Genomic DNA, 23,602 nt, shown 5'->3' on the forward strand with positions numbered 1-23,602 from the left:
CTCCACCTATTACATTCATCGTGTGCACATTATGGATGCATGCAATAGGAATGCGTGAGAAGAGAATGTCTAACTGTACAAGTCTTTCATAGTTGAAAATTGGCTTTAGGAAGATAGTTGTGGCAAGAGGAAGCAGCAGTGGATGCCACAGTAAAATACTAGCTGTGTAACACGACCTGAAGATCAACAAATGTGTGTGCTGGTAACTGATTTAAGAAGCAAACTGCGGAGCTGAGGGATTCCCCCTTCTTCCTTCCCTTCCCCTCCGGTGTGCTTTCTTCAGCTTGGTTATGTTTCCAATAGAAGCTGTTTAACTTGAGTGGGAGAGCACAGAGAAATTAAGCATCTAACTTCGACTCAAACGATGTGTTCAAGCAGGTATTGCCCAGACTTCTTGATGCCTGGGTTCCTGTGCTGGAGCTGTGCTCCTTCAGAAGGAATTGAACAGGCAACCTTTTGCACCAGACTGTAAGCAGGCAGTGTGTAACCGCATGGACACGACGTTGGCTTTGCCTAGCTCTGCTGAGTCTGGAAAGCTGTAGCTAGATATGCAGATCACATCGATGTGTGGCGGGGGTGGGTGAAACATGCCATTCCAGTTCAACAGCTCTCATTCCCTGAGACCCCTGGCTAGGAAAATTACCCGGCTTGAAATATCAGAGTGAGGACTCTTGAAAGGGTCAGAGGTAGAGACGCACGTTGCTAGAGCATGTCTGACCCTGTGGAGGAACAGATCGGGAGCTGGTCGTCTTGGGACGGGCTGTCAGTGTAATGTTTGCACTGATCCTAAATTGTGTGAGTAAGAGCCTACCTCACCGCTGCAAACACAGCTACTTTCTCAAGTGTCCAAAAGTCACATTTTACCTGATGCCTTAGTGTGACCTCCTAATGGAGCTAAAGTGTCCACTGATTAAAATGAAATTTCATTAACAACTGCACCAAAATATTTTAATTCCATAATTAGGCAAGCCCATGGTTGCCAGGCATTTCTGACACTTTTGGAGTGACAAGCATTTCTCTTCTGTGAAATGGAGGGGTCAGCTCAGAAGTTTCTATTTCTGAAGTGTGCGTGTCTCTGAGCGTCTACCACCATGAGAAGAAAAAAAGAGGTCACCTTCTGCCTATCCGTAGCTCTTGGGGGATGTATGCCAGTAAATAACCATGTGGTGGGTATCCATTCCCCTAACAAAGCTGAACCTGGCTTGACTTCATGTTTGCGCAGGACTGGACCTCAGAAAACCCAGGCTGCATTGAGTGCTGGATGTACACTTTCCTCATGACTCTAGTGGCTGCTTGTTCGGTGTTCCCATCTCTTCTGTCTAAAATTAGCCAGGTCCGGCTCATGTATGAGATAAGTGTGATGTTTTCGCTGCTCCACAGGATGAGTCTTGGCCGCTGCTGCAGATTTCAGCAATGCAGACCCCTCTGGGGTATGTGTGAAGTTTGGTTTTAATGAAAGACAATTTAAATGTTTTTGGGGATTTGGCTGAAATAAGTGACATATTCATGGCCCAATTCTGATGATGTTAAGCTTTGGCATTGCAGTTAAAACCAAAACTGTTATCTCCGAGTCTGTAAAGGAAAAGAAACAACCTAAATCACCAGAACACCCTTCCCCTCCCCCCCAAACCAACAAACTAAAACTCTTTAAGGCATAGGACAGCTCAGATATCTGTTAATGCTGGGAGTATTTCTTAAACATTATAGCTGGAACTGTAACAAGCTTAATCCATTCAATTACATTTGATTGCTTTGAGATCCAAACAAGCCATCCCCTTATCTAGCCCCATTAAACGTTCAGAGATATAATAATAAGATAATTCAGAGATAAAATTACAAAGTGAAGCAAATGTCCTACTCTCAGTCCTACAAATGGACTTTTTTCTTCCAGCCGGTCAGTCTGTAGGCAAGTTAAATTCTCTGACTGTCTCTTGTTGGGGTCATTTTGCTATTATGATTGGAAACTGTGGGTATCTTGCCTAAACTATAAATAACAACAAAGCTTAAGCTTTACTGGGCCAATTCAGATCTACAGTTCACACCTCGATAGTAGTGGGCAGACACACGATTTGCTCTGTGTGAGGTGGAGGAGCTTTCTTGTTACAGCAGACATTGCAGATTATATCAAAATACTTATTCAGAACTGGGGCATCTGAATTTGCTGTGTCTGCAGATTTTTCCTTGTCCATTAACTCTCTCCCCTTCCTCCCACTCCCAGTCACAAACTGAGCTTATTTTCTGCACAAATATGATCTAACTTTGAAAAGATTTTGAGTCAAATGTGAGCTGTTTTGAGTTGGTGGCTTAAAATTTACACTGGTTCCATTCACAGAGAATCTGACTGCTGTTTTTTCCCTAATGACTGACTTTAAGTGAAAGTGAATTTTGAAACTTTGCAGCTCTGGAAAGAATTCCTATATTTTGGGTGTGGAAAACATCTTGATATTCAACAAATTGGCTGAAAAGCCACACTGGGGCATATTCAGCAGCACCTGTTAGGGCATTCCGTTGCCGTTCCCTGTTACTATGTGATGTTAGCATAGATGGTACTGGTGCCGGGGCAGTTTGCAGGAAAAATGCTAATGTCCCTTTGAAATGCACACAAGCAAATCCTCCTCTACCACTTCCTTAACCTCTGGGAAGGGTGGAACCTGCAAACACGGCAAGTTCAGATGTCCCAGTTCTCAATTTGCTTTTTGATGTAATCCTCCGCATTCTACAACTTCCGCTTTAGTAAGTGCCTCCACCCCAGATTGCAAATAACAAACAGTGTGCTTGGGCCTGTTCAGAGGGAGGTGGGGTCTGCAGATCTGAACTGAGCCCAAGAAGCTTAGGGAAGAGGTTTGTTTGGGCAAGATGTACGTAGTCTGGAGGCTGCACAACTCCAGTGAGGTTTCCCTGGGGCTGAAAAGCCCCAGTACCAGGACTGTGTCTGGTGGGCTGAGCAAAATACTTCTCTCTTCTAGCTTTTGGGAGCTGCTACCTCATTCCTAAGAGATATCCAAGGCAGGGCTGCCATGTACATTTATGTCTTTCTCTTGCCCTGGTGTGGTACCTTCAGTATAGCTATGTTCCCTTTTTTGTCTTCTTTAAATGCCAAATTTTGGTCCTCTTTGCAGGCTTTCTTCATTTAATGCAGATTCCTTTACTACAAACTGTGTGGTTTATTGCCAGGCCTTACAGCTCCTTGAGAAGATGATACTATGGTTCTATGTTCTCCTAGAAAGCCTATCAGCCCTTAATGTGAAACCTTTGGGGCATGACTTACATGACTCTCTAATCTTCAAGATACCCCATCTATGGGAGATCAGTGCCCCTCTAAAATGCTTCTTCAGGAAGATCTAGCAGTGTTGTCCAAAGTGAATGACCTCTTGCATCACTGGAAAGTGGAGGCTGAGGTAGTAGTAGGAACAGAACTGAGCTCTGATGCGTCCCAGAACTGTGCAGAGCCCTGAAGCCATTGCAGCAGCTTACGTGGTCAAATGCAGCAGATGCCAAGCTGGGTCCCAGGGATGCTCCTTCAGGAGGAGTGTTACCAAAGAGTAATGAGCAGCTACTCCGTCATGGCCTCGATGGTGCAGAGCCCTGGAGCCCCTCCTAGTTTCCCCCCACTGTTGGATAATTTTGCACAGTGAGCCATGCTGCTCAGGGCACTTCTCTCACCCACTTTAGCAATTTTGAAAGCAGTTTGGGCTGAGCCTCAACCTGTAAATCTCCTTCACTGCTAAAACTTGTATTGAAAGCCACTTCAAGGACTGCTTTGTTCCTGGTACTGCTCTTTAATGAAGTATTGGAATCTGTTAGTAAATAAACTGAGTCAAGTGTCAGCATTGTTGATGCTGCAGGAAGGTAGGATGGTTGAAGTCAATTTTAAATAGCAATTAAAACGTCTGACTTCATAGCAAGCAAATAAATACTCCACTCTCTTATTTTCCTAAAGAGACGTTGATTTTTTGTTGGTAGATATTGAAGTATCGGGATTTGCAGCGAAGTATAGCCTTTTCTTTAGTATATCTTGCTGCCAAACAGTGGGATAGCCCAGCTGTGTACTTAGGATGCTAAAGACATATTGTTGAAGACGTATTGTTGGCTTCTAATTCTTATAATATTGGGAAATGGGGAATAATACTTCTTACACAGTAGGTATATTTTTTTTTTCTTCTCTCCAGCTACTTTTACATGAAACTTGATAAAACTAGCATTAGTTTCCATGTAGTAGCTAAGATAGTTAATTCTAAAATTAAGTGATTCTGATAACTTGTACTTTAGAGCTGAGGTGTCAGGCAAAGGAAGCATTTTCTCCAGTTCTCAAACAGAGCTGATTGGTGTAATCATCCTGTTCTTCAGGGTTTTAAAATAGGTTTCTGACTTTCACATTAACTGTTAATTAAAAAAGTCTGGACGAGCAGAACAAGGTCTCTTTTGGCTAATTTCCAGCTGATTTGTCAGCCTCGAGTTGACTTCATATTTTCAGGAACTAATCTGAAAGTGGTGTTGGGGGAGTAATTCTGCTCTGACGGAGCAGCTCTCCCTGTCAGAAGCTGGTTTATCACTTCAGCATGCTCAGGCTGCTGGAGCTTAGCCAGGGACTTGCACCGTGCCAGACTTTCAGGCTGTGAGCAGACATGTACTGCTTGATATGTTACCTTTAAAAATGACTTTGACTACAGTAATCCTGATCTGAATTGAGTTTTTGTAACTCGCAAACTTCACAATAAATTGGTTTATTTTTTTAGAATTACAGTAGTATTAATGTTATAACCAGTTTTGGAACATGCATGCTACTGGCACGAGGACTGGCGGAGCTTCAGAGTGCTGGGGCTGGGGGCACGTCCCTCCCCAGTCTGGGACTTACCTGGGACCTTTTGGGTGGAGCTCTGCTCGAGCTTCTGACTGCTGCTTGTCTTACAGGGATGGTGTTGGAAGGGGCAGAGAGGAGAAAAGAAGCAACCAGCACAGATGTGTTGAAACCAGTGAGTAAAGCCAGTGCTCTGGAGGAAACCTCAACAGCTATTACTCCCCCGACATCCCCAGCTTCTGGGACTGCCTGGGGTGGTCGGTCTGCACCTACCATAGTCAAGGATGTGAACCCAGAAGTGCTCAGGAGCGGAGTTGCCTGCCTGCCTGGTGAGTAGCTGAGTCAGAATGTGTCTGGGAAGTGTGGTTTGTAGGAGGGCAAGGGAGACGAGCCTCTGTTTGCAGCGCTGCAGACTGGTGCCAATTCCATTTCTTTCACCCCAAAGCTCTCCAGAAGCAACACGTCTTGAATCCTCTAAAGTTTCTGGATGGGAAGGACAGGAAGTAGAACTTCCCTCTCATGAAAGTAATGTTAACTTGCTCCCAGGAGACTCAAAATATTAACCAAGCGTGTATGAGTCAGAAATGCCAAATCTGTGGGCTCATACCAGTAGTTCAAAAAGAGAAGAGTGAGGGTGCAGCTAATGATGGGCTGGTGGGCCTGACATCAGACCTAGTCGAAACAATAGGAACTTGATTCATTTGATAGATAATTAAAGGATAGGAGTGTAGAAGATGCTAGTTGACAGTGCTCTTGTAAAACCAGTTTTATTCTTGGTAATTAGAAGTTTGGCTGATTAAATGTAGCTGCCTAGATATAATAGATTTTTAGAAAACACTTGATTTCATGACACATAGTGTTGAAAGGAATATCCCAATGAAGTGTGGATGAGCACCGTGTGGGATGAATGATAGCATAGCTAAATAGCAGATGACAAAACTAGCTATCAAGGGAGGACTTCCCAGAATTGTTCTGCTGAGATCAGTTGTAAGTCAAACGTTATTCAGTGTTTGCATCTGAAATGGCAGCAAGTATCAAATTACTGCGGATAAAACTTCTGCATGGGACAAATATTGGCAGAGTGGTAAACAAAGCTGAAGCTGTTGGACAGAGCAGCCAGGATCACTTGGTGTGCAGGGCCCACACAAGAGGTCTTTGTGTTTAACCAAATATGAAGTAAAGCAGAGGAAGTGAGATCTACCTCTCCAGTGTGAAACAGCCGTTTGGCAGCATCTGCCTAAGCAGCCCATGTGGGCTCGCTTCCTTCCACAGCCAGCGAGAGGGTTGTCCAGTGCAGGGCAGGAAGATGACTCCTGAGCTGACTGAATGTAGCTACGTATGAGTTGAAAACTGGCCAGAGAGCAGAGAAGAGGTCAGGCGGACCTGTGCCGTGTGGAGAAATTGGGAAGGAGAGCAGAAAGGCAGCACAGCGATTTCCCACTCAGTGCTGGGGCTGCAAGACCAATTTTGACCTCAGATGTGTAAAGGAGAGGGGATGACTAGCCAGGTTAAAAAAGTGATTTTACCTCTGTGTACTTGTTGGTGATGCCTCTCAGGTAGTGTGGGTATGTTCTGATGCCTTCGTTCTAAAAGGAAATGATGAATATTGGAGGTGGTGCAGAAAAGGGTGACAGCCCTTTTTTTGTAACTGAATTGGATGTCTTATGGCAAGAGATTGGAAGGTTGTTTATCTTGTAAGATGATTGAGAATGAGGTGAAAACACCTTGTGCAGGGAAGGAGGAAAGGGAAATAAGACTTTTCCAGTCTTCTGGAAAAAGGTGAAATGAGCAACCAAGTGCAGGGCAGAGTTACGGTACATTCAAACACGTAACTTTGCATTGGTAGGTAAACTGTTAAGAACAAATTCCAAAGGAGGATTTCTAATCTTCTGATCTGCTGATCAGGTTGGATGTTGTAGGGTGTGTACAACAGCCAAAAAATTACAGGGTTCGAGAGAGGGGTCTTTAAGAGAAGCTCATAGTCCGTGCTATTGTAGAAGCCTGACTATGTGATCTAATACTCTAGTTGTTTCCTTTGTCACAGATTCCAGTCGTAATGTACGGCTGTTAAACAAGGCAAATGCATTTGAATATGGGATGAAGGGATGTGCCCTTGAAATGCATTGAAGAAACAAGGTTTGGGTTTGATACCACTTCCAAGGGAGTTTTTGTCTAAGGGAGGAATCACGTTTTCTGTAGAAGCAGTATTGGATTTGACTGACATCTCTTCTCTCACGTGTCTCCTTCTGGATTTCAGTGGACAATCCTCATACCTGAGGGAATGCACTCACCACTCAGTTAAATGCTTTATGTTAGACATTGGTAATGATATAATAATTACATTAGAAAGGATAACTTTTATAATGAATAGTGAATAAGAGCTGATTAATAAACTAGTAGCTGATGGAGTTAGGAAGAAATCTTCCTTTCAGGAGAGTTTCAATTCTGCATTCTGCTCTTGAATCATCTGGTTATTCCACTGTTGGACACCTAGCCCTGGTGGCTGCGTTGCTTTTTTGACCTGGTCAGGCAATTCCCAGGCTCCTATATAGAAGTTCAAGGTTTAATGAAGTTCTGGTGATGCCGAGCCTCCCTGATGGACAAAAGATGTTGCCTCAGAGTAAGAGAGTTTGTGCTTCAGAGTAAGAAAGTTTTTACTGAGCCTGGTTATCGAGCCATTTTTCCTGTAATTGAGTACTTCGCTTTTTGTTTTGTTTTGTTTTCTGATGATCCCCTTAGCTTATGAAACAAGGTATATTAATAAGCTTTTTCTGATTTCTCTCCAGCTCTGTGATTATACAGATAAAACAGTATTTCAGGAGTAATAAAACTCCTCCTGAATCACACAGACGATGAATGATTTTTGTCCCTGCTGTTAGCAGGAGAAAGTCTGTGTCACAGTTCTGGTCCCTGGGAGGGAGAAAGCCCTGCTTCTAAATAATGCCCATCTGTGTCTGTGGCCCTCACTCAAGTCACGTCCTAGTGACAGATTGAGATCACACCAGGGCAGTTTTCTGTGCTTGGGGCTGTCCATCTGTATCTGTTTTACCTGTCAACTCTCATGCTTGTCCCTGGGATGGGGAGAGAGGTGGTCCAGGACACTATCTCCTGTGGTAGCCATAAAGTTCAGAAGAGACAGACGTAGCTTTCTCTAAGCCTCTGGTTTTGTCTTGTGCTTGGGATTTTTTTCCCATCTCATACAATTTGTATGACAGGAAAAGGCTCCTGTTCTTGTGAATTACTTTTCACACAATAGAGGTGTAGTCCCTACTGTTCTCCAAATCACTTACCTTCCTGGTGACGTGCAGGAGTGCAGAGCGCTGGTCACTTGAGCAGGCTCTCGCTCCACAGACACTGCCTACTTTTGAATGGCAGCTCTGGGTCTCTGAAGTGGTGTGTCCACCTGCTCTTTACCTCTCCTTTGCATCTGGAGAAGAGGCTGGACCTAATTCCAGAAATGGCATTTATGACCTTCTCTTCATAGTTCTTGGTGCACGTTGTGGCTAAAGCCCAAAGCCAGACTATCATTTAGTTTTGGGAGCTCATAGAGCAGGCTCAGTTCCTGTGATAAGCTGTGTCTTTGGGCTTTTGGAAAGCGGGGGGCAGAGAACTGTTGTCAAGGCTAAGTGAAGCAGAGGGGTTTCTCCTTCCTCAACGTATCACAACTCAGCTGTGTTGCCCATACTGTGCCTTACCTATTCCCTAGGCACTGAGTCAGCCCTGAAAGTAAAGAAAGACTGGCACCGACTCTGCCCTTGTCAGAACTGCAGGCAGGTGAGAGTGTGCTCCTGGGCTGTCTGCTCCTGGGCTGTCCACTCTGCAGCCCCTGAGGAGGAGCTCCAGGCTCCTGCTCCAGGGCTTTGCTCTCAGGAGGAGATGTCTGGTTAAGTGTTAGGCTCAGCCTGCAGTGTGCGTGCCCAGTCTCATTAGGTAGTGCGTTTTGTTCTGCAAACCTGTCTGCGTTGTCTGGTCTGACAGCAACGTGAATATTGTAACAGAAGTGGAGGTGAGATTATTTATCTTAAGTTTGAGATTCTTGCTTTTCTCACAAAGTTGGGTTATCATTAGCCAACTTCAGCCATATTTTATGAAGAATGTGTGTTTGGGTAGAAGAGAGCAGTCTAAATTTAACACTACCATGAGAGAAAGACAAGCACAGCTCAGCTACTTCACTCTTGGGCAGCATTTGCGTACTTTGGAAGTATGTTTATAGCCTACCGCAATCTGCAACATGCACTATATCGAGTTCTGTGAAGCATTTCCAGGAAGGTGATGGGGTGGTAGTAGGGGAATATGAGGCATACGCACCTGGAACCAGGCTCTGTTGACTTCCTTGCCTGACTTTTTTTTTTTTTTTTCCCCCCTCCCTCATTTTACAGGTACCAGAGATAAATCAGGACGTGCAGTGGCCATAATAACGACAAGGAACACAGCCTGGTTAAACCCCCACTGCAATACCACTGAGCTTGTACGCCTTCTTCTGTACTTGCATAGCATCCCAAGGTTTGTGATGCTCTTGGGCTGACAGGGTGGACAGCTGCTGCTGTGTCCGCTTTGCCTTTCGGGGGGGTGGAAGCTGGGGCAGTGAGTGGAACGAGGTGACTTCGTTGGCCTAGGAACCTCGTCCAGACAGTCCTGAAACTGTACAGATGGGGATCTCCTGCTAGGGTGAACTGGCTTGTGTTCAGTAAGCTCTTTGGCTATTCTGTATGTGCCTTGTGCACGTGGTGTGGTAGAATTAGGTACCTACTGAATGTTTTCATGCATTGCCCTGAATCCAAGCCATTCTTGCTATCCTTTATTAGCTCAGAAAATGGGATTTGGGAGCTATGATGGGGCAGTCATGCAGCAGCTCCGTGATACAGTGTTGTGACATTTTAGGGCCAGGCCTTCAAGCTGAGAGGGACGGAGGATCTGCAAGGGTTGAGAAAATCTGCCTTGATGTCTGGCTGACAATTGTTTTTGGAATCTGCAGGCTGGAGTTTGCTGCAGCTACTCTTCCTTTCACTATGATAGACTCTCCTCCCAGCTCATCTCAGGCTCTACTGAGACTTTGTTTCACTTTTAGATGATTAAACTAATAAGAGGTAAAGCTAACTCCTGGTTAGTGACTTTGGTTTTTTTAATTTGAAGCCTTTAAACCATTGATAAAGGGAGCAGGCTTAACCCATGGGAAAGCTTCTGCTACTCGTGCTTTGTTTCTTATGCTTCTCCCTTCAAATCTGATTCTGGGCAAGGCAGATGTTGGGTCTGATCCAGAATGGCTGTTCTTGTGAAGCAGTGTGGCTAAGGCCAGGCTTGTCCCTGAACATAATTAGGAAGGACTGGTTTTCCTGTGTGGATTACCCAGAGTCGTCAATGGCACCTTTGCCATCAGTGAGATGTATCCTAGGAACTGGAGAAACAGGAAGTTTGGGTGGAAATAGCAAAGGTAAAAACTGAGGAATCCAGGTGGTGCTTTCCACGTATATATTTTGGTTAAGAGAAGGTGGCCAGTTAGTTCCCTGTCCTTACAGAGGCATTAATGTACTGGTTTTTTTCACCCTGTCATGACAGGGTTCTGTTTCTATAGTCTTGTTGCTTTTCATTGGTGACAAGCGTGACCTCTTTTTCTCTGTCCTTGCAGACCAGAATGTCAGGCTTTAGGTCTAACTGTTCTTGTGGATGCTCGTCGCTGTTCACCGGTTCCTGCTCTCTTCAAGGCATTCAGCATATTGCAGGTGAGACTTGAGCTTGGGCAAAGGAACACTAGTTGGCTTGCTGTTTTGGTTGGATGTTACATCTCCATCTGCTGCTTATGTCTCCATCTGCCACCTGGCTTTCCGTTGGCTTTGGGAGGTGGAGTTATGCACCCAGCCCTGTTTTAGGAGGATGACCTGGACTTGCCAAACTGCAGACAAAGCAAAAAAATTAAGCAAGTCTGAGTTAGGGGAGAACACCCCTCCCCACCCCTCCAAATTTGCTTCTGTCTCTGTGCTGAGAACAGCCTGTACCCAAGTCTAAACACTGTCATGAATTACCATGCTTGGAGATGATGTCCCCTGCACAGAGAGGCTGTGTGAAATATGCAGGGATTTTTGCCCACCACGGAGAAGGGAGGAAGAGAGGCCTCTCCCTGCTGTGGAGGGAGGGGAAGGACGCTGCTTGTCATGCCAGGTGGAAGAGTACATGCAGCTGTTGATATGGCTGTCGGTGAATGATTGGAATCGGACATGCTGTAACTCTATATTGCTTCAGGTCAAAGCCTTTCATATCAGTCACTTGGAAAGCAAGGGGGTTGTGTCGCCCCTGCTCCCAGATAGAAGCTATTTGCTGCTGTTAGAAAGCCAAGGAGATGCTGGGTTGTAGCTATGACTAATCTTGTTTAAGCAGGTGTTCCTTTTAAATCAGAGCTTAGGTCTCTTAGGACTCAAACTGCAAACTGGAACAGGGCAATATTTTAATGAGGCTGGTGTCTCTGTGGTTTATGTGCTTCAGTGCCACATCTGAGAGTTGGGGCTGAGTCAGAGGTCTGTCCTCCTGCTTCCTGGGCTGGGTGGAGCTGTGAGCCCTATCAGTGTGCTCATTCTCTGTGGTGGAGGAGCAGCCTGGTGCCCTGCTCAGTTCTGCAGAGGTAACAAGCAAGTTGTCGTCTTTTTTATGCTGTGCCTACATGGCAGTGGGCTTGCTAAAACTTTTGAGCCTTTCGTTGCCCATGGTTGCATGGTCGTGATAGTGGGATGATTTGGCAATTGGCAACGCGTTCAGACACAATGTGCTTTTTGGGTCCCCAGTCTCATACAAGCATGGCAGGAATAAAGCCATTCTAACCTTAAGTTTCCTACCCTCTGAAAAGAGGAGCAGCGTGGGGGACAAAGCTTTTCGCAGTGCCTCTGTGATATCCTGCTGTGATGGCTGTTTGGCTCTGAGCACCTCGTTATCAGGGTGGTGCAACAGTTAGTTAACAGGGCTTAATGTGCTGCAGGACAGATTGCTGGAGCTGAGTGTGTGCTCCAGGTAACAGTGACTGACAGAGGCTGATTACTCTGCTTGTGGTTTTTCGGTCCTTACCCTGACTGTTCTGCAGACTCCGTAAACAAGACCTGTTCAGCTAGCTCATCATCTGGTTATGGCACAGGAATAATCCCCTGGCTCCTCTGAGCCTTTTGGAGATCCTTAGCGTTAACCTCTGTGATCCCATGGCAGTACTCTCTCAAACGAGGACAGAGAAATACAGAAAACTGACTGTAACTGCAGTGAGGCAAGCTAGGCTTTCTAGAGCACAGCAAGGTTTGCTGGCTGGTGGATACAGAAGCACAGACTGTATGTCGTGCCTGTAAGGGCACAAAACAGATCATCTCCTTGGGGTCCTTTCTGAAATCCCTGACGCATCTCCCAGTGCCTCTTATCTCTGGCAGACTGTCTCTGGAGCTCATTTCTCTGCTGTTCTGCTCTCCGCTTCAACAAGATTTTATTTTACATGGCTTTTGTGAAGCCTACTATGATAGCGTGGGTGGAATCTGTTAAATGTTGAGATCCAGTGTTGCTTGTTCAATTTTGAAGGGACGTTTTCCTCTTGAGCAGTGAGGAGCACTGCTTCACGGTGGGTAAGCACAAGTCGGATGACCTAATGCAGAGTCCCTTCCTGCTGTGGCGGCGCTCGGATCTGTTAACCCTAGAGAACCTCCCCGGGGAGAGAAGACTTTGATCCCACAGGTTTCTGGGTCAAGATCTGTCAGTCTGAGGAAATACTCCGCTCTTCCATCTTTTCCAGAATAAATGCATGGATGGACTTTTAAAGTGCTAATAGACACTTTTGGTGCTTGCAGGTAGCTTTCCCTACAGCACTGGGAGACTGTCAGTTCTGTCTAGAGTCACCTAGTAAACTGGTGAAAGCTTCTCATCCTCTCTGCCTTCAGGGTGGGGGGAGTTGTGTTCTGGAAGACTTTCTTCCCCTTTCCTTTTTAGAATGTGAGTGGCTGGGAAATCCTTCTGTCCCAGACAGCGCTGGGAGCAGAGGCAGAATAAAGTGCTGCAGCAGAGCTGACTCGGGAAGGAGCAAGGAGGAACTTTGGCAGCTCTGTACAGAGGTGAAGGGAAATGCGCAGTGTGAACATGCTGCAAGAATAGATCATGCTTGTTCCTGTGGGAAGCTGCATAATGATGCTTTGGAGCAAGGATCTTTGCAGAGGTAAATGCTGCTGTGATGTTTGGTCACAGGTTGCCACCAGTAAACTCTGTGCTGAGGGGCCTGTTCAGAGGAACTTTGCTGCTCAGTAGTGCTGGGCCGATCCCTTGGTCAGTGAGCAGGCAGGGCATGGACAGTGGCATGTGTGCACTGGCCTTCAGTGAACAGGTATCTCTGGGATTTCCCTCTGCTTAAGTGTTTATAGAGTGAGATTCTTTTGAATTTGGCATATCCGTGCGAATGCTTAATCCTGTAATCTGCTGCATCTGTGTGTTGGATTGGGAAGGGAAGAGTCTGTTTATAAAGACAGAGATACAGTAGTAGTTCAAAGCAGAAAACTTCTGTGTAAACCTTTCTGTTCAAGGGGTATATTTACATGCCCTGTTACTGCGGAAGTACAGAGGACCCTGGTCTGACGTTAAAGACCAGGGACCTCCTACGACTCTGTCAGAAGTGGTCACTTTGAGATTGAACATGGTATTTGGGGACTGTCCCATCTGTCCCATGCACAGGCATTCCTGGCAGCCTGTGCTTCAAACTGTGCCAGTGATGTTAAGTCTGGCCACGGGCTTCCATTTGGGTCAGGAAGCCAGAAGACTGTTTGAAACTTCAGTCCGAGAAAGATGGAAGAAGTACCTAATTCTCTTTTTAAAGAATAATAATAAAGGGATGGATATTTACCCTGGTGCTTTCTGAGCTCTTGTTGATGCCCCTCTATTCTACGCTGTCCACACTGTGCCTGTTTTAGGAGGTGAGGGAGTTCACTCACATGTGTGGGACTCTGTTTCTTTGCTTCCAGATAACTGATTTTGTTAGCAAAGGTGGTAAGAGATTGTGTGGAAAGCTGCAGGAAAGCTTCCTCAAGTAGCATCCTGCTGCTTCCAGCTCTGCCTGTCTCCTGAGGCACTCCTGTAAACTGTTTTAGTCCATTTGGATTGCTCCATCAGTGCTGGATGAGACTGACTTATCTTCAGCTGTTTAAAGAAAAAAAATATGGTGAAAAATACTTGATTTCTTTGGAAATATGACTACTTCTGGGATTGGAAAACTTTGAACTTCTCTCCTGACAGCTTTATTTGTGAATGGTTTTTCAGTCTCTATTTTCAGCAGTAATAAACAAGCAAGTGAGTGTTTTGGCTGTTGTAAGCCCGTGTTACACCATCACTGCCTTTATCCCTCACTCAGATCGCACATCTCATGACTGTTGGAGTAGAAGAGGGGTTGTGAAAGAATAAATTTATTTAGTGCCGTGAGCTGTCTTGAAACTGGCTAGTCTTCAGCCTTCAGTACTTTCTAGCAGACAAATTCAGAGCTGCTGATACAGCTGTAATACCTCCCCATCCTCTCTTCAGATAAGCTTTAGTATTTACCTAATATAGCCTAATTGTGCAGTAAATTCTTTTTGGCCTTTTGATCAGTGTTCAAATAACAGTGAAAGTGTGAATAATTTGCTTCGGAGAAAGGGATTTGAGAAGACTGAGAAACCTTTCACTGTTTTGGGAGGTGTTTCAGTTGGGATTTTCTCCTGCCAGTTCAAAAGGATCCTGTTTTAGGAAAAGAACTCTTTCTCATCTAGTCCTCTGCTCTGGAATCTCTGCTGCTGCTTTCACTTGCAGAATTGGGTCTCCTTGTGTTGGCATTGTTTCTTAATTGCTGTACTGGGCCCAGTGTCAGGTTAGGTGGCTCAGTCTCTGCTGGTGCACTTGCCTCTGTACTCTGGCTCTGCCACTCACATAGGATATTTAGCCTTAAACACTGCCGGAGCCATTTATTTAAACAGGGTTCCCTTGCTGTCATGGCCTGCTGTGTGGCAGGTTCCTTGCAGCTGGAGCAATACCGGAAAGGATTTGTTGCGTGACAGTTTCCAAGATACTTGCAGAGGCAAAGACCATCTAGGAGACATCTAGATGGGATGGCTCTTATTTAACCATGTGGAATGACAGCTCGAAGGGCTGTTCTCCTTGCTATCCAGATCCAGGCATCATATATTCAGTGGGCCCTGTCTCCATGATCTGGATCTTTCGACTATGTTTCCCTCTTACTGCTGTCGCTCTCTGTGCCTGTTTCTCACTTCCCTGTAGAGTGCTTCTATAATTGGAGAGCTGCTCCTGGATCACAGAGTTTGAACTACAGCTGCCAGATGTCCCTTGTATTTGGAATTTCTGTCGGTTTAACAGTAGCAACAGGATGCAAGTCCTTGATTGTGAGTTGGCAGTAAGTAAAGACAAGACGACGTTTTTGGCACTGTGGGGAAAAAAACTTCCTTTCAGTTAGAAGCGACCAGGAAAGTTATCAAGAAAAAACTTGGATATTGAATATGGTTCGGGTTTTTTGTTTGGTTGGTTTTTTTCTTTTCTTTCCCCCGACACATCTCCCTGTGTAGAAGGCAGAGGTTTTTTTAGTACAGCCAAGACCTGACCTCTTTCATTGCTTCCTTAAATACTGCAGGACTAGTTGATCTGAAGCGAACTGTCTTAAGGACATAGCCTTGGTGCTCTGTAGAATGGCCTTCCCTGTACCTGGTGACTGCCTTCCAGGCTTTGAAAATGTCTTTGAAGGATAAATTGCAATCTCTTGTGCAAACCTGGCATGGTACGTTCTCCTTAGCATCCCAGGCAGATAGGTAATGGATTTGCGCTCTGTTCTGTTGTAGGACATGGTTCCTCACTGTATTCATGGAGTACTGCTTCTGGTTGAGAGAGATCTGACTTTTCGGATGGAGAAGCCACCAGCAGGACAGGTAATGGAACCATTCATCCAGGGGTCGCTGGGGAGCTCTTGATATCCTCTGTTTAACTCTCCGAACAGCGAGTTCTCTGTCCGCTGATGTATGTTTATTCTCACATGAAATCTCTGTAGTTGTTCTCTGTATTTTACGGTTGTGGTCTCTTATGGGTGTGGTATTTATAGGGTTGTAAAGTTTATGCAAGCTGAACATATCTCTGTCATGCTGTGTTTATTGCCAAGTCCATCGGTGACATTTGCACCATAATTATGTCAGTCTGCTGGGGCCCTCAAGACACAGGGGGTTTGTTGGGAACATGGATAGCTGTACGGAGGAGCCCTGCACAATTAACAGTAATAGAGATGCTTTTCACGTTCTCCTGTTAACAAGGGGGGAAGTGCTTGGTCAGGAAGAGATCACATTAGGCTAAATCCTGAACTCCATCGTTTGAAGGTACTTGTTGCCTTCCTGCATTTTGCATATTTCGTGTTTCCTCTCCTCATAGCTGCTGCTGTCAGTGGCTAAGACTTCTGCAAAAGTGGGAAGAGGAGATGTGTATGTGTGTGAGGTTCCTTTTGCAGCTGAAACGTCTGGGAAGACTAACAGGAGGTGCTAATGGAGGAGGGAAAATCATCACAACATCACTGAACACACCCGCTAGAAGTAAATCTGCCTTGGTATTCCATAGCTGTATAAGAAATGTAGGCTCTCAGCCACTCTTTGTGGTGAGCGAGTAGAGCATCAGACTGCATCTTAGTCATCTCTCTCTGCTCGAAGACTGTTACAAGCTACAAGAGTGGACTGAAATTCTGTGCCTGCCAAAACCCCGTAGACTTCAGAGTAGGCCAGGACCTCCCTTTTGGTTCCTGTGGATGAAGACATTGTGACTAGCATCAGTTTTGCTGTGTGTGTGGTGTGCTGCGCTGAAAGGCTAAAGAATAACAAATGCTATTAGTCCATTTCCTCATTGCCCCCATGTGGGAGAATTTGAAGTGAGAAAGGGGGCTGCAGGCGTGTGCATGCAGGGAGAGCTACAGAAGATATTAAACACATTGAACAAATCCAAAGTGTGCAGGAGGGAGCAGAGCAGAGGCTAATAAAGACATGGGCATGCGGGAGGAATTGGAAGCATCATCACTATTTTGTAAGGAGGTGGAAACTTCACAGTGTGTGTGTGGGGGTTAAATGTCTGCACCTGAGTTCCTGGTGTCTGGGCTGGCTTCCATGTACCTGCAGGAGCACTTGTCTGTTTCTCTGGTGAGTATAAAAATGCTCTGAGGTCCTACAGACTCACAGAAGGCGAGTTAACTGTGTCAAGATCCAGGAAACACTTGGAGCAAATAGCTGCTGTGATGAGTGGAGAGTTGAGGGTAGGCCAGAGGCTGCTCTGTTAGACTGTTTTTCCAGGAAGCGAGATGGGGAAGCTGAGGGCTGGATTTAACCTCTCAGGCTCTCCAAACAAATGCAAATTGCAGCACAACGTGGGAACATATGAGGGAGTTGCACTGCTCATGCTAGAAGGTACTGGCTCGGGAGAAGGCTGGCTGCTGCCAGACTTCCTTCACAGATGTTCTCCTTGGTGAAACAGCGTGTTGTGGCCTGCATTCCCTCGAGGTTCGCCCACTAAGCTGTACAGCAAGCTGCTCTAAGATTGAATTGATTTTTTTTTTCCTTCATACTGTAGTTATATTGCAGATATACACTGTGTGCCTTGTTTCTATGCAAGATAGATAAAGAAATAAAGGATGCTGTCTTTCGTTTACCTTCCCCTCCTTCTCCAATACTCATACCCTAATGCAAATGTGCTTTTGTTTCTTCTATTCCTGTGCAGTTTGAACTTCTCACCTCCATGAAATCCCTCCATAAGCACATAGACAGCTCACAGCTGCCTCTAGAACTGGATGGGACCTTCCCTTATTGCCACCGGGACTGGTTAAGCTTCCGCATGGTGAGTAGGATGTCTTGTGTTCTCTGGTATCTGAGAGAAGAAATGGCATGGTAACGGAGTTGAAGCAAGAGAGGCTTGTCAACAGCTGAACCTACAAGCATTAAAAGACAATGGTTCCTGTAATAACTATGTATGCAAATGATCCTCTGTAATCAAAAGAATACTAATGCTGTCTTCATAAAATGGATGCACACTGCGACCTATTGGCATGACTGCAGGAACTAAAATCTTAGTTTTTAACTCATCTGCTTGAATTGCATTAATTCAGATTTGACCATATTTTGAAGGGAAGGAAGAAACAGAATCCTGTTTTGTTGTGATACAGTGGCATTTCAGTTAGACTTTGAGGCTTAAGGGCAGACACTTGTGCTAATCTCAGGAGAAGGTGTTAGTATCGTGTTGCCTTTGAACTAACAATCGAGCATAATTACATATAAATATGATGAACATAATTGAGCATAATAAAAATAGTTAGATCCTGTTGGTTTTGGAGCAGGTTCCCCAGACCAGGCTAAGAGCTCCTTAGTAAAAACTGCAATCCTGGCAGGAGTGAAACTTCGAAATTCCTGATAATCAGTTCAGATCCTTCTAGGAACATCTTCCTCCTCCTTTAGATATAATTCCCTTACTTACCAAAACTGTCATCAAATTTGAACTCTTTCAAAAGCATCTAAACTAAAAATACAGTGAAGCTTCAGCCCAGGGGAACATTGTGTTCTCAAGTGGCTAGCTCTCAAAGAAGGCGAGGAAACAAAAGAAACATGCAAATTCCATTCAAGTGAGTCTTAGGACCAAGATAACATTGGGAGGCAGTACCAGCAATCCGTTCCTTCTCCCTGTTGTTTGGCTGCTTTGAGTACGCCTCGGTACTGTGATCCTGTTTGACTTTTGTGCTCCTCTCCAGAAGAGTCGTGGATCAAGAGATCTACAGTGAACTATACCCAGGTGCAGATTAGAGCTGGCCCAAGATGTAGCTCAGGGAGGCTGACCACCCTGAGCTGACCCAGGTTAAGCCTCGGAGATAGAATGGCTGAAACTGCAGCACCCAGGCACAGTTTATAAAGAAGGCAGCCCTGGCGAAGGGTGCTGCAGGCACCAATAAGGAGTGCTGCAGCCACCAAGGCAGCACACACTGATCTGTGGCAGGACTGCAGGTGTTGCTGGCCATGCAGCAGGGTATGTGCAGACTGCCAGAAGTCTGCAAAAGTAGCATCTGTGGTGCCAATACCCAGCTCTGTGTACACTCATGCTGTGGAGGGAGCATAAGTCCTGTGGGTCATGAGCTTGTTGAATCTTTTAAAAGCTGTATTGAGAGTTATTTGGCATGTTGAGACTAGACAGGATTAAATCTCTGAAAATCTGCACATAAATTGTCTGTCTTCACATTGAGTTTGGCTTGCTCACCATGGTGGATGACAGAACCATCACCTCTGCTTCTGAAAGATTCAGTGGTCTTTTGGCTCTGACCTCACTGCCCAGAGTGCTGTGTGGCACACTGCAGCATTTGAAGCAGGTTAAGGTATCATTGATAATACCGCTGTGTTGCTGGTGGCAAGCTTCAGCAGTTAGGCTTAGCACGTGCCAAATGTTAACTTATCTTTTCCAACTTATTTTAGAACCCATTTTTTAAATTTTCATCTAAAAGTACTAGTATGAACCTGTGCTGATACAGTAGAGGTACAGAAGCCTACTCTTGGTGCCTAGGATTGAATTTGAGGTTTATTTGGCAGTGAAGAAGCAGAGAAACTTTGCAAGAGGTTAGTTTTCTGGACAGAGTTGAGGGAAGCTTGAGAGCTGAGGTGCTCTGTGCAGAAGGATAATTCTTGAAGGAAGGAGCATGACATCAGACTGCTTCTTGTTTGTGTCTTGCATATTAACATGCAAAATATTACCAAAGGGAGTTAGTGTAGGAATCAGTCTGTATGGGTTGCCTGTTTATACGATGTACTGTGTGATAATGACCCATATGCTCAACCCCTTTAGATCTCCAGCTATATGGCAAACAGCATTTGTTTCCTGTCTGTGATCTCACCTGCATCCTGCCTGCTAATCTGTCACTGCTGGGGCTGTTCCAGCACTCCAGGGAGGAGGGAGTTCACTTCAGTAAAGATTCAAACAGCTGCTTGTTTTGTTTTGGAATAGCTGTTTCTCCCTTCTCTGATTTCAGTGGCTAGAGGGTGGCATCTGACAGTATTTAGGCTTTATATCACTGACTTTTCTAAAAAGTACTGTTCTCATGAACCTCTGAAATGTTTGGGGGGTTTTTTGGGTCGTGTCCTGTGTCTGCCTGTCCCTCCAAAGAGAGGAGGGATTTCAGATTTGTCAGTAGTTTAAGGTGCTTAATTGTGGAAGCTTTCCACTTTCCTAATCTTTAATTTACACTACTTTTAATATGAAGAGAAATGATTTAAAGTAGAGAAATTCCAAGTACTCGTTCTATGTACTGTTCCTCCAAAATTCATGCATAGTGATTCATCTTAGTGAGAAGTTACAAGAAATGCTAATAGTAGAAGAATGTGGGACATAAGTGGACTGATTTTCTTTTCTGTAAAACATGACCCATACAAGCCATGAGTATGCAAGTAAGGTCTGCATAGAGGCTTTAGTATAGCGTGATGCATCTGAAGCCTCTGATGGGCCTCTCTTTGCTGATACAGCCTCCCCAAATGGTATAATTGAACCCTTGGGTTAATGTGTTTGATCCTCTCTTGATTTCTGTACTTTTAACCTTCTGCAACCTGAAAAGACAGCTTTCCTGTCAGCCGTGAGACAATGATCTCTGCCTTGGTCCTTTCTTCTTGTAGAAGCTGGAACATTTGCTACAAGGATGCCAAGGTGCTTGTGCCTTCCTCCAGGGAGCTATTCACAAAGTGGAAGCTGGAAAATTACCAGAAAGAGCTGAGGTAAGCATGTCCCTCACCTCGTATCAGAGGTGGGCCTGAGACAGAAGAGAGCAGGAGGCTGGATAGCTGCAGAAAAGCTGTAGCTTTGAATTTGCAAGCTGTAGTAGCAGGGTATTCCAAGTGCTGTGTGTCACTGCAGACCTGTCAGGACAGTGGGACTAGTAGAAGCTAATCCAAATGAGGTGATAGAGGCTCCACTGGGTGTAGAAGCTGGTTCTCTGATCCCTCAGCGTCACCCAGGGGATGTCCTCTTCAGCTGTGCTTGTTGCTGATGCTCCACAGCTCTGTAGCTGGTACTAGCTTTGGTGTCTCTAGTACTGAGCAGCTGCCTCAGGCTGTGCCACACCAGGTTGGCTTGAATGGCTTGGAATAAAGTTAGGTGACAACATAGACAGTGTTCACCAGGCCAAGGCTGTGCTGTGGTTCCAGCTTTGCTGCCTCCAGAACAGAAGTTTGGAAGTGGGCAAGAAGAGGAGGGTACAAAGACCAAGCCTGTGTTGTTGCAAACATTACGTTCCCCCGCTCTTGAGAAGCTGCTGTACCCCTGGCGTGGTAGGAAATTGCTGCCAGCTCTGCACTGAGGGTCCCAACAGTAAAGCAATATTGTAGTGGCAATATCATAGTGGCAATATCATAGTTGCCTCTCTGGGCCTTCCTGCATACGTGTGTATACCCACAAACCCTTCACGTGCATCTTGTCCCACAGCTTGGAGCCATGCAGGTCCAGGCTCTAAGAACAGTAGGAGCTAGCTGTGAGTGGAAAATGAGGCTGGAAAGCTTATTCTTTCTATGCCCAGCAAATGGAGTATGGACAATGATAGGAATTGGGTTTCAATGTTAGCCTGGTGGGGAAAGTATCGAGAGTGTAAGGAGCGCTGTTTATCACTTTGGACTTGGCAGGCTTGAGAGAAACAACTGTGGGAGCCAACCTCCCTCTCTCCTAGGGTGGGCCAAGGTGAGATGTGGTTTGTGTGTGTTTTGGGTTGGGCACTGTTTTTTGCCTGTTCCCTCGTTGCCTGTAGGTTGCAGTAACTGCTCTCTCTTGCGATCCCTCCAGGAGGCAGCTGTGCTGCTGAGGAATTACAGGCAGTTGATGAAGAACGTTCTTGAAGATGCACGGCTGGTCAGGCTGCAGCTGGAGGGTGGAGCACTCCTGGCCAGACTGAGGAAGGAGGAGTCTTGTGTCACCCTCACCCACGACTACAGGTGAGCCCCAAGAGTGGGAGAAGAGGAGATGGAGGTGAGCAAAAAGCAAGCACTGGGAGTCTCTGTGAGATGACCCATCATTGGTACACGCTAGAGAGCAGCTTCGTGTAGCGAGGACTTTTGTTGAAAACAACAAAGGTGAAAAGCATAATGAATTTTACTTTTATCCTGACTGCTTCTTCCCCAGTCCAAAAACCTGCCTGGGTGGATTCACTTAGATGGTTAAAGTTCCTTTTCCAAGCCAAATCAGACTTACCTTCTGTAGTGGAGAGAGGGCTGGATATTTTGTGCACCTCTAAAACACAAGTCTTAATTGATGATGCCAGTGATGAAAGTTTAGGTCCAAGGCGTTATCACTGTGTGATTTACCAAGGCACTCCTTATGCAAGGGGATTTCCAAGGACCTAACTGCGAGGAATGCTTTCTGGCTGAAGCAAGCTCTGATCTGCTCGCACAATGGTATGGTTTGCACAAACAAATATTCGCTGCCCGTTTGCAGAATTGGTATGAGAAGTGGGGACTGAGAGAGGCCAGCTGTTTGAAATCCCTGGGGCATTGCACAACTCCTGTTTGTAGTGTTAAAACACCTGAAGCCTATCAGCGTGTGAAGGCCTCTGTGCTATGTGCTGTACAAACAGCAAGGTAGAAAGACAGCCCTTGCACCCAGGAGCTTCCAGCCCGAGTGTGAGATAAATGCTGGCGTGTGGGTACAGATGGGGGTGTAGCGGATGGCCGGCCGGCGTGGAATGGCTCCGTGCATCTGCAGCCTTGCTCTGGTTAAACTCTCTGTTGCCATCGCAAGCTGGGAGGTTTTAAGGGAGGGAATGGAGAGAAGATAACAAAATAGCTTGCAGGCTATCTCACGCAAACACTGAGAAAAGAAAAACACTTCTCTTTGAAAATTCAGCAAGTGGATGACAGTGCAAGTTGCTACCTGTCACTGGGAGATGGGGGGTGGCATTTTGGTGCTGAGTGAGAGGGGAGTGTGGGGACAGGTGTAACCATTTCTTTTCCCTGCTTGCTGTGACTGCTGTCGGCAGCTCTGGCAGGCCATGCAGACGCAATTTTCTTGCTGAACTGGGGAAGTACTCTTCATGCAATTTTGGGTAGAATTAGTACAGTATAGCCTTTTGATTCCGACATGATGTGAGAAGCACAGAGAATGCGGGTGGTTGTGTTTTGGTTTTGTTTTGGGTTTTTTATTTTAAGCAACACACAGCAACTTTAGAGTCTTAGGAGAATGGGGAGAATGTGCACGCTTTTTATGTTTTGTTTTGGTTTTAAGCTAAGCCTGTGTTCTTGTGCAGGGAAATGATCAACTTTGAAACCTGATCTGACAGAGCCCCTAAGGATAATTTACTGCTTTGATTACCTTAGCAAGGGCAGGGGCGGGGCATACACACATAATTCTTTGATTGCACAGTGTTTGACCGCATGCCAAGGCTGTGTAGCATGTTCTCTGTTTAATTCAGGTTATATTTGTTGCCTGCCGGTATGAATGGAGAGTGTATGCTACGGGTCAAATATATGTGGCTCCCTCCAGCCTGAGGAGCGTAAATGAATAGATTGGGAGAAAGTTTAGTCCTCTTCTAGCCTGTGGAGCAGTTGCAGAAACTAAAATCCATGCAGTATTTCAGTTGAGGAAGTGCCTCCTTGTCATGTAACTCGGGGCAGAGGACTAAAGAAGTCCGCTCTTTCCTGTTCCAGGATCCTTTTAAATGGGGAAAAAGCTCTATCACTTGGCCAGAGAGCTCTGTATAAGGCACTGGTGGTTTTAGATCCTCCATGGTTCTGCACTTGCTCCTTCTCTTGAAACTGGTGTGCAGATATTAAAGGTTCTGAGCTCTGCTAACCC

At 45.6% G+C, this 23,602-nt stretch overlaps 1 protein-coding gene across 3 annotated transcripts in view; it reads left to right on the forward strand.

The window, feature by feature from the left end:
* Nucleotides 1-23,602, forward strand: part of PLEKHG4 (pleckstrin homology and RhoGEF domain containing G4) — a 91,684-nt gene that overhangs the window by 25,801 nt on the left and 42,281 nt on the right. For all 3 annotated transcript variants that reach the window (XM_076349489.1, XM_076349491.1, XM_076349488.1), the window contains exons 4-10: nucleotides 4,912-5,127; nucleotides 9,178-9,301; nucleotides 10,425-10,518; nucleotides 15,619-15,705; nucleotides 17,522-17,638; nucleotides 20,443-20,541; nucleotides 21,599-21,747. In XM_076349489.1, the coding sequence (XP_076205604.1) occupies nucleotides 4,912-5,127; nucleotides 9,178-9,301; nucleotides 10,425-10,518; nucleotides 15,619-15,705; nucleotides 17,522-17,638; nucleotides 20,443-20,541; nucleotides 21,599-21,747 (886 nt within the window). The remainder of the gene's footprint in view (nucleotides 1-4,911; nucleotides 5,128-9,177; nucleotides 9,302-10,424; nucleotides 10,519-15,618; nucleotides 15,706-17,521; nucleotides 17,639-20,442; nucleotides 20,542-21,598; nucleotides 21,748-23,602) is intronic.

The sequence above is a fragment of the Aptenodytes patagonicus genome, chromosome 11 (assembly GCF_965638725.1).
Source record: "Aptenodytes patagonicus chromosome 11, bAptPat1.pri.cur, whole genome shotgun sequence".
Taxonomy (NCBI): Eukaryota; Metazoa; Chordata; class Aves; order Sphenisciformes; family Spheniscidae; genus Aptenodytes; species Aptenodytes patagonicus.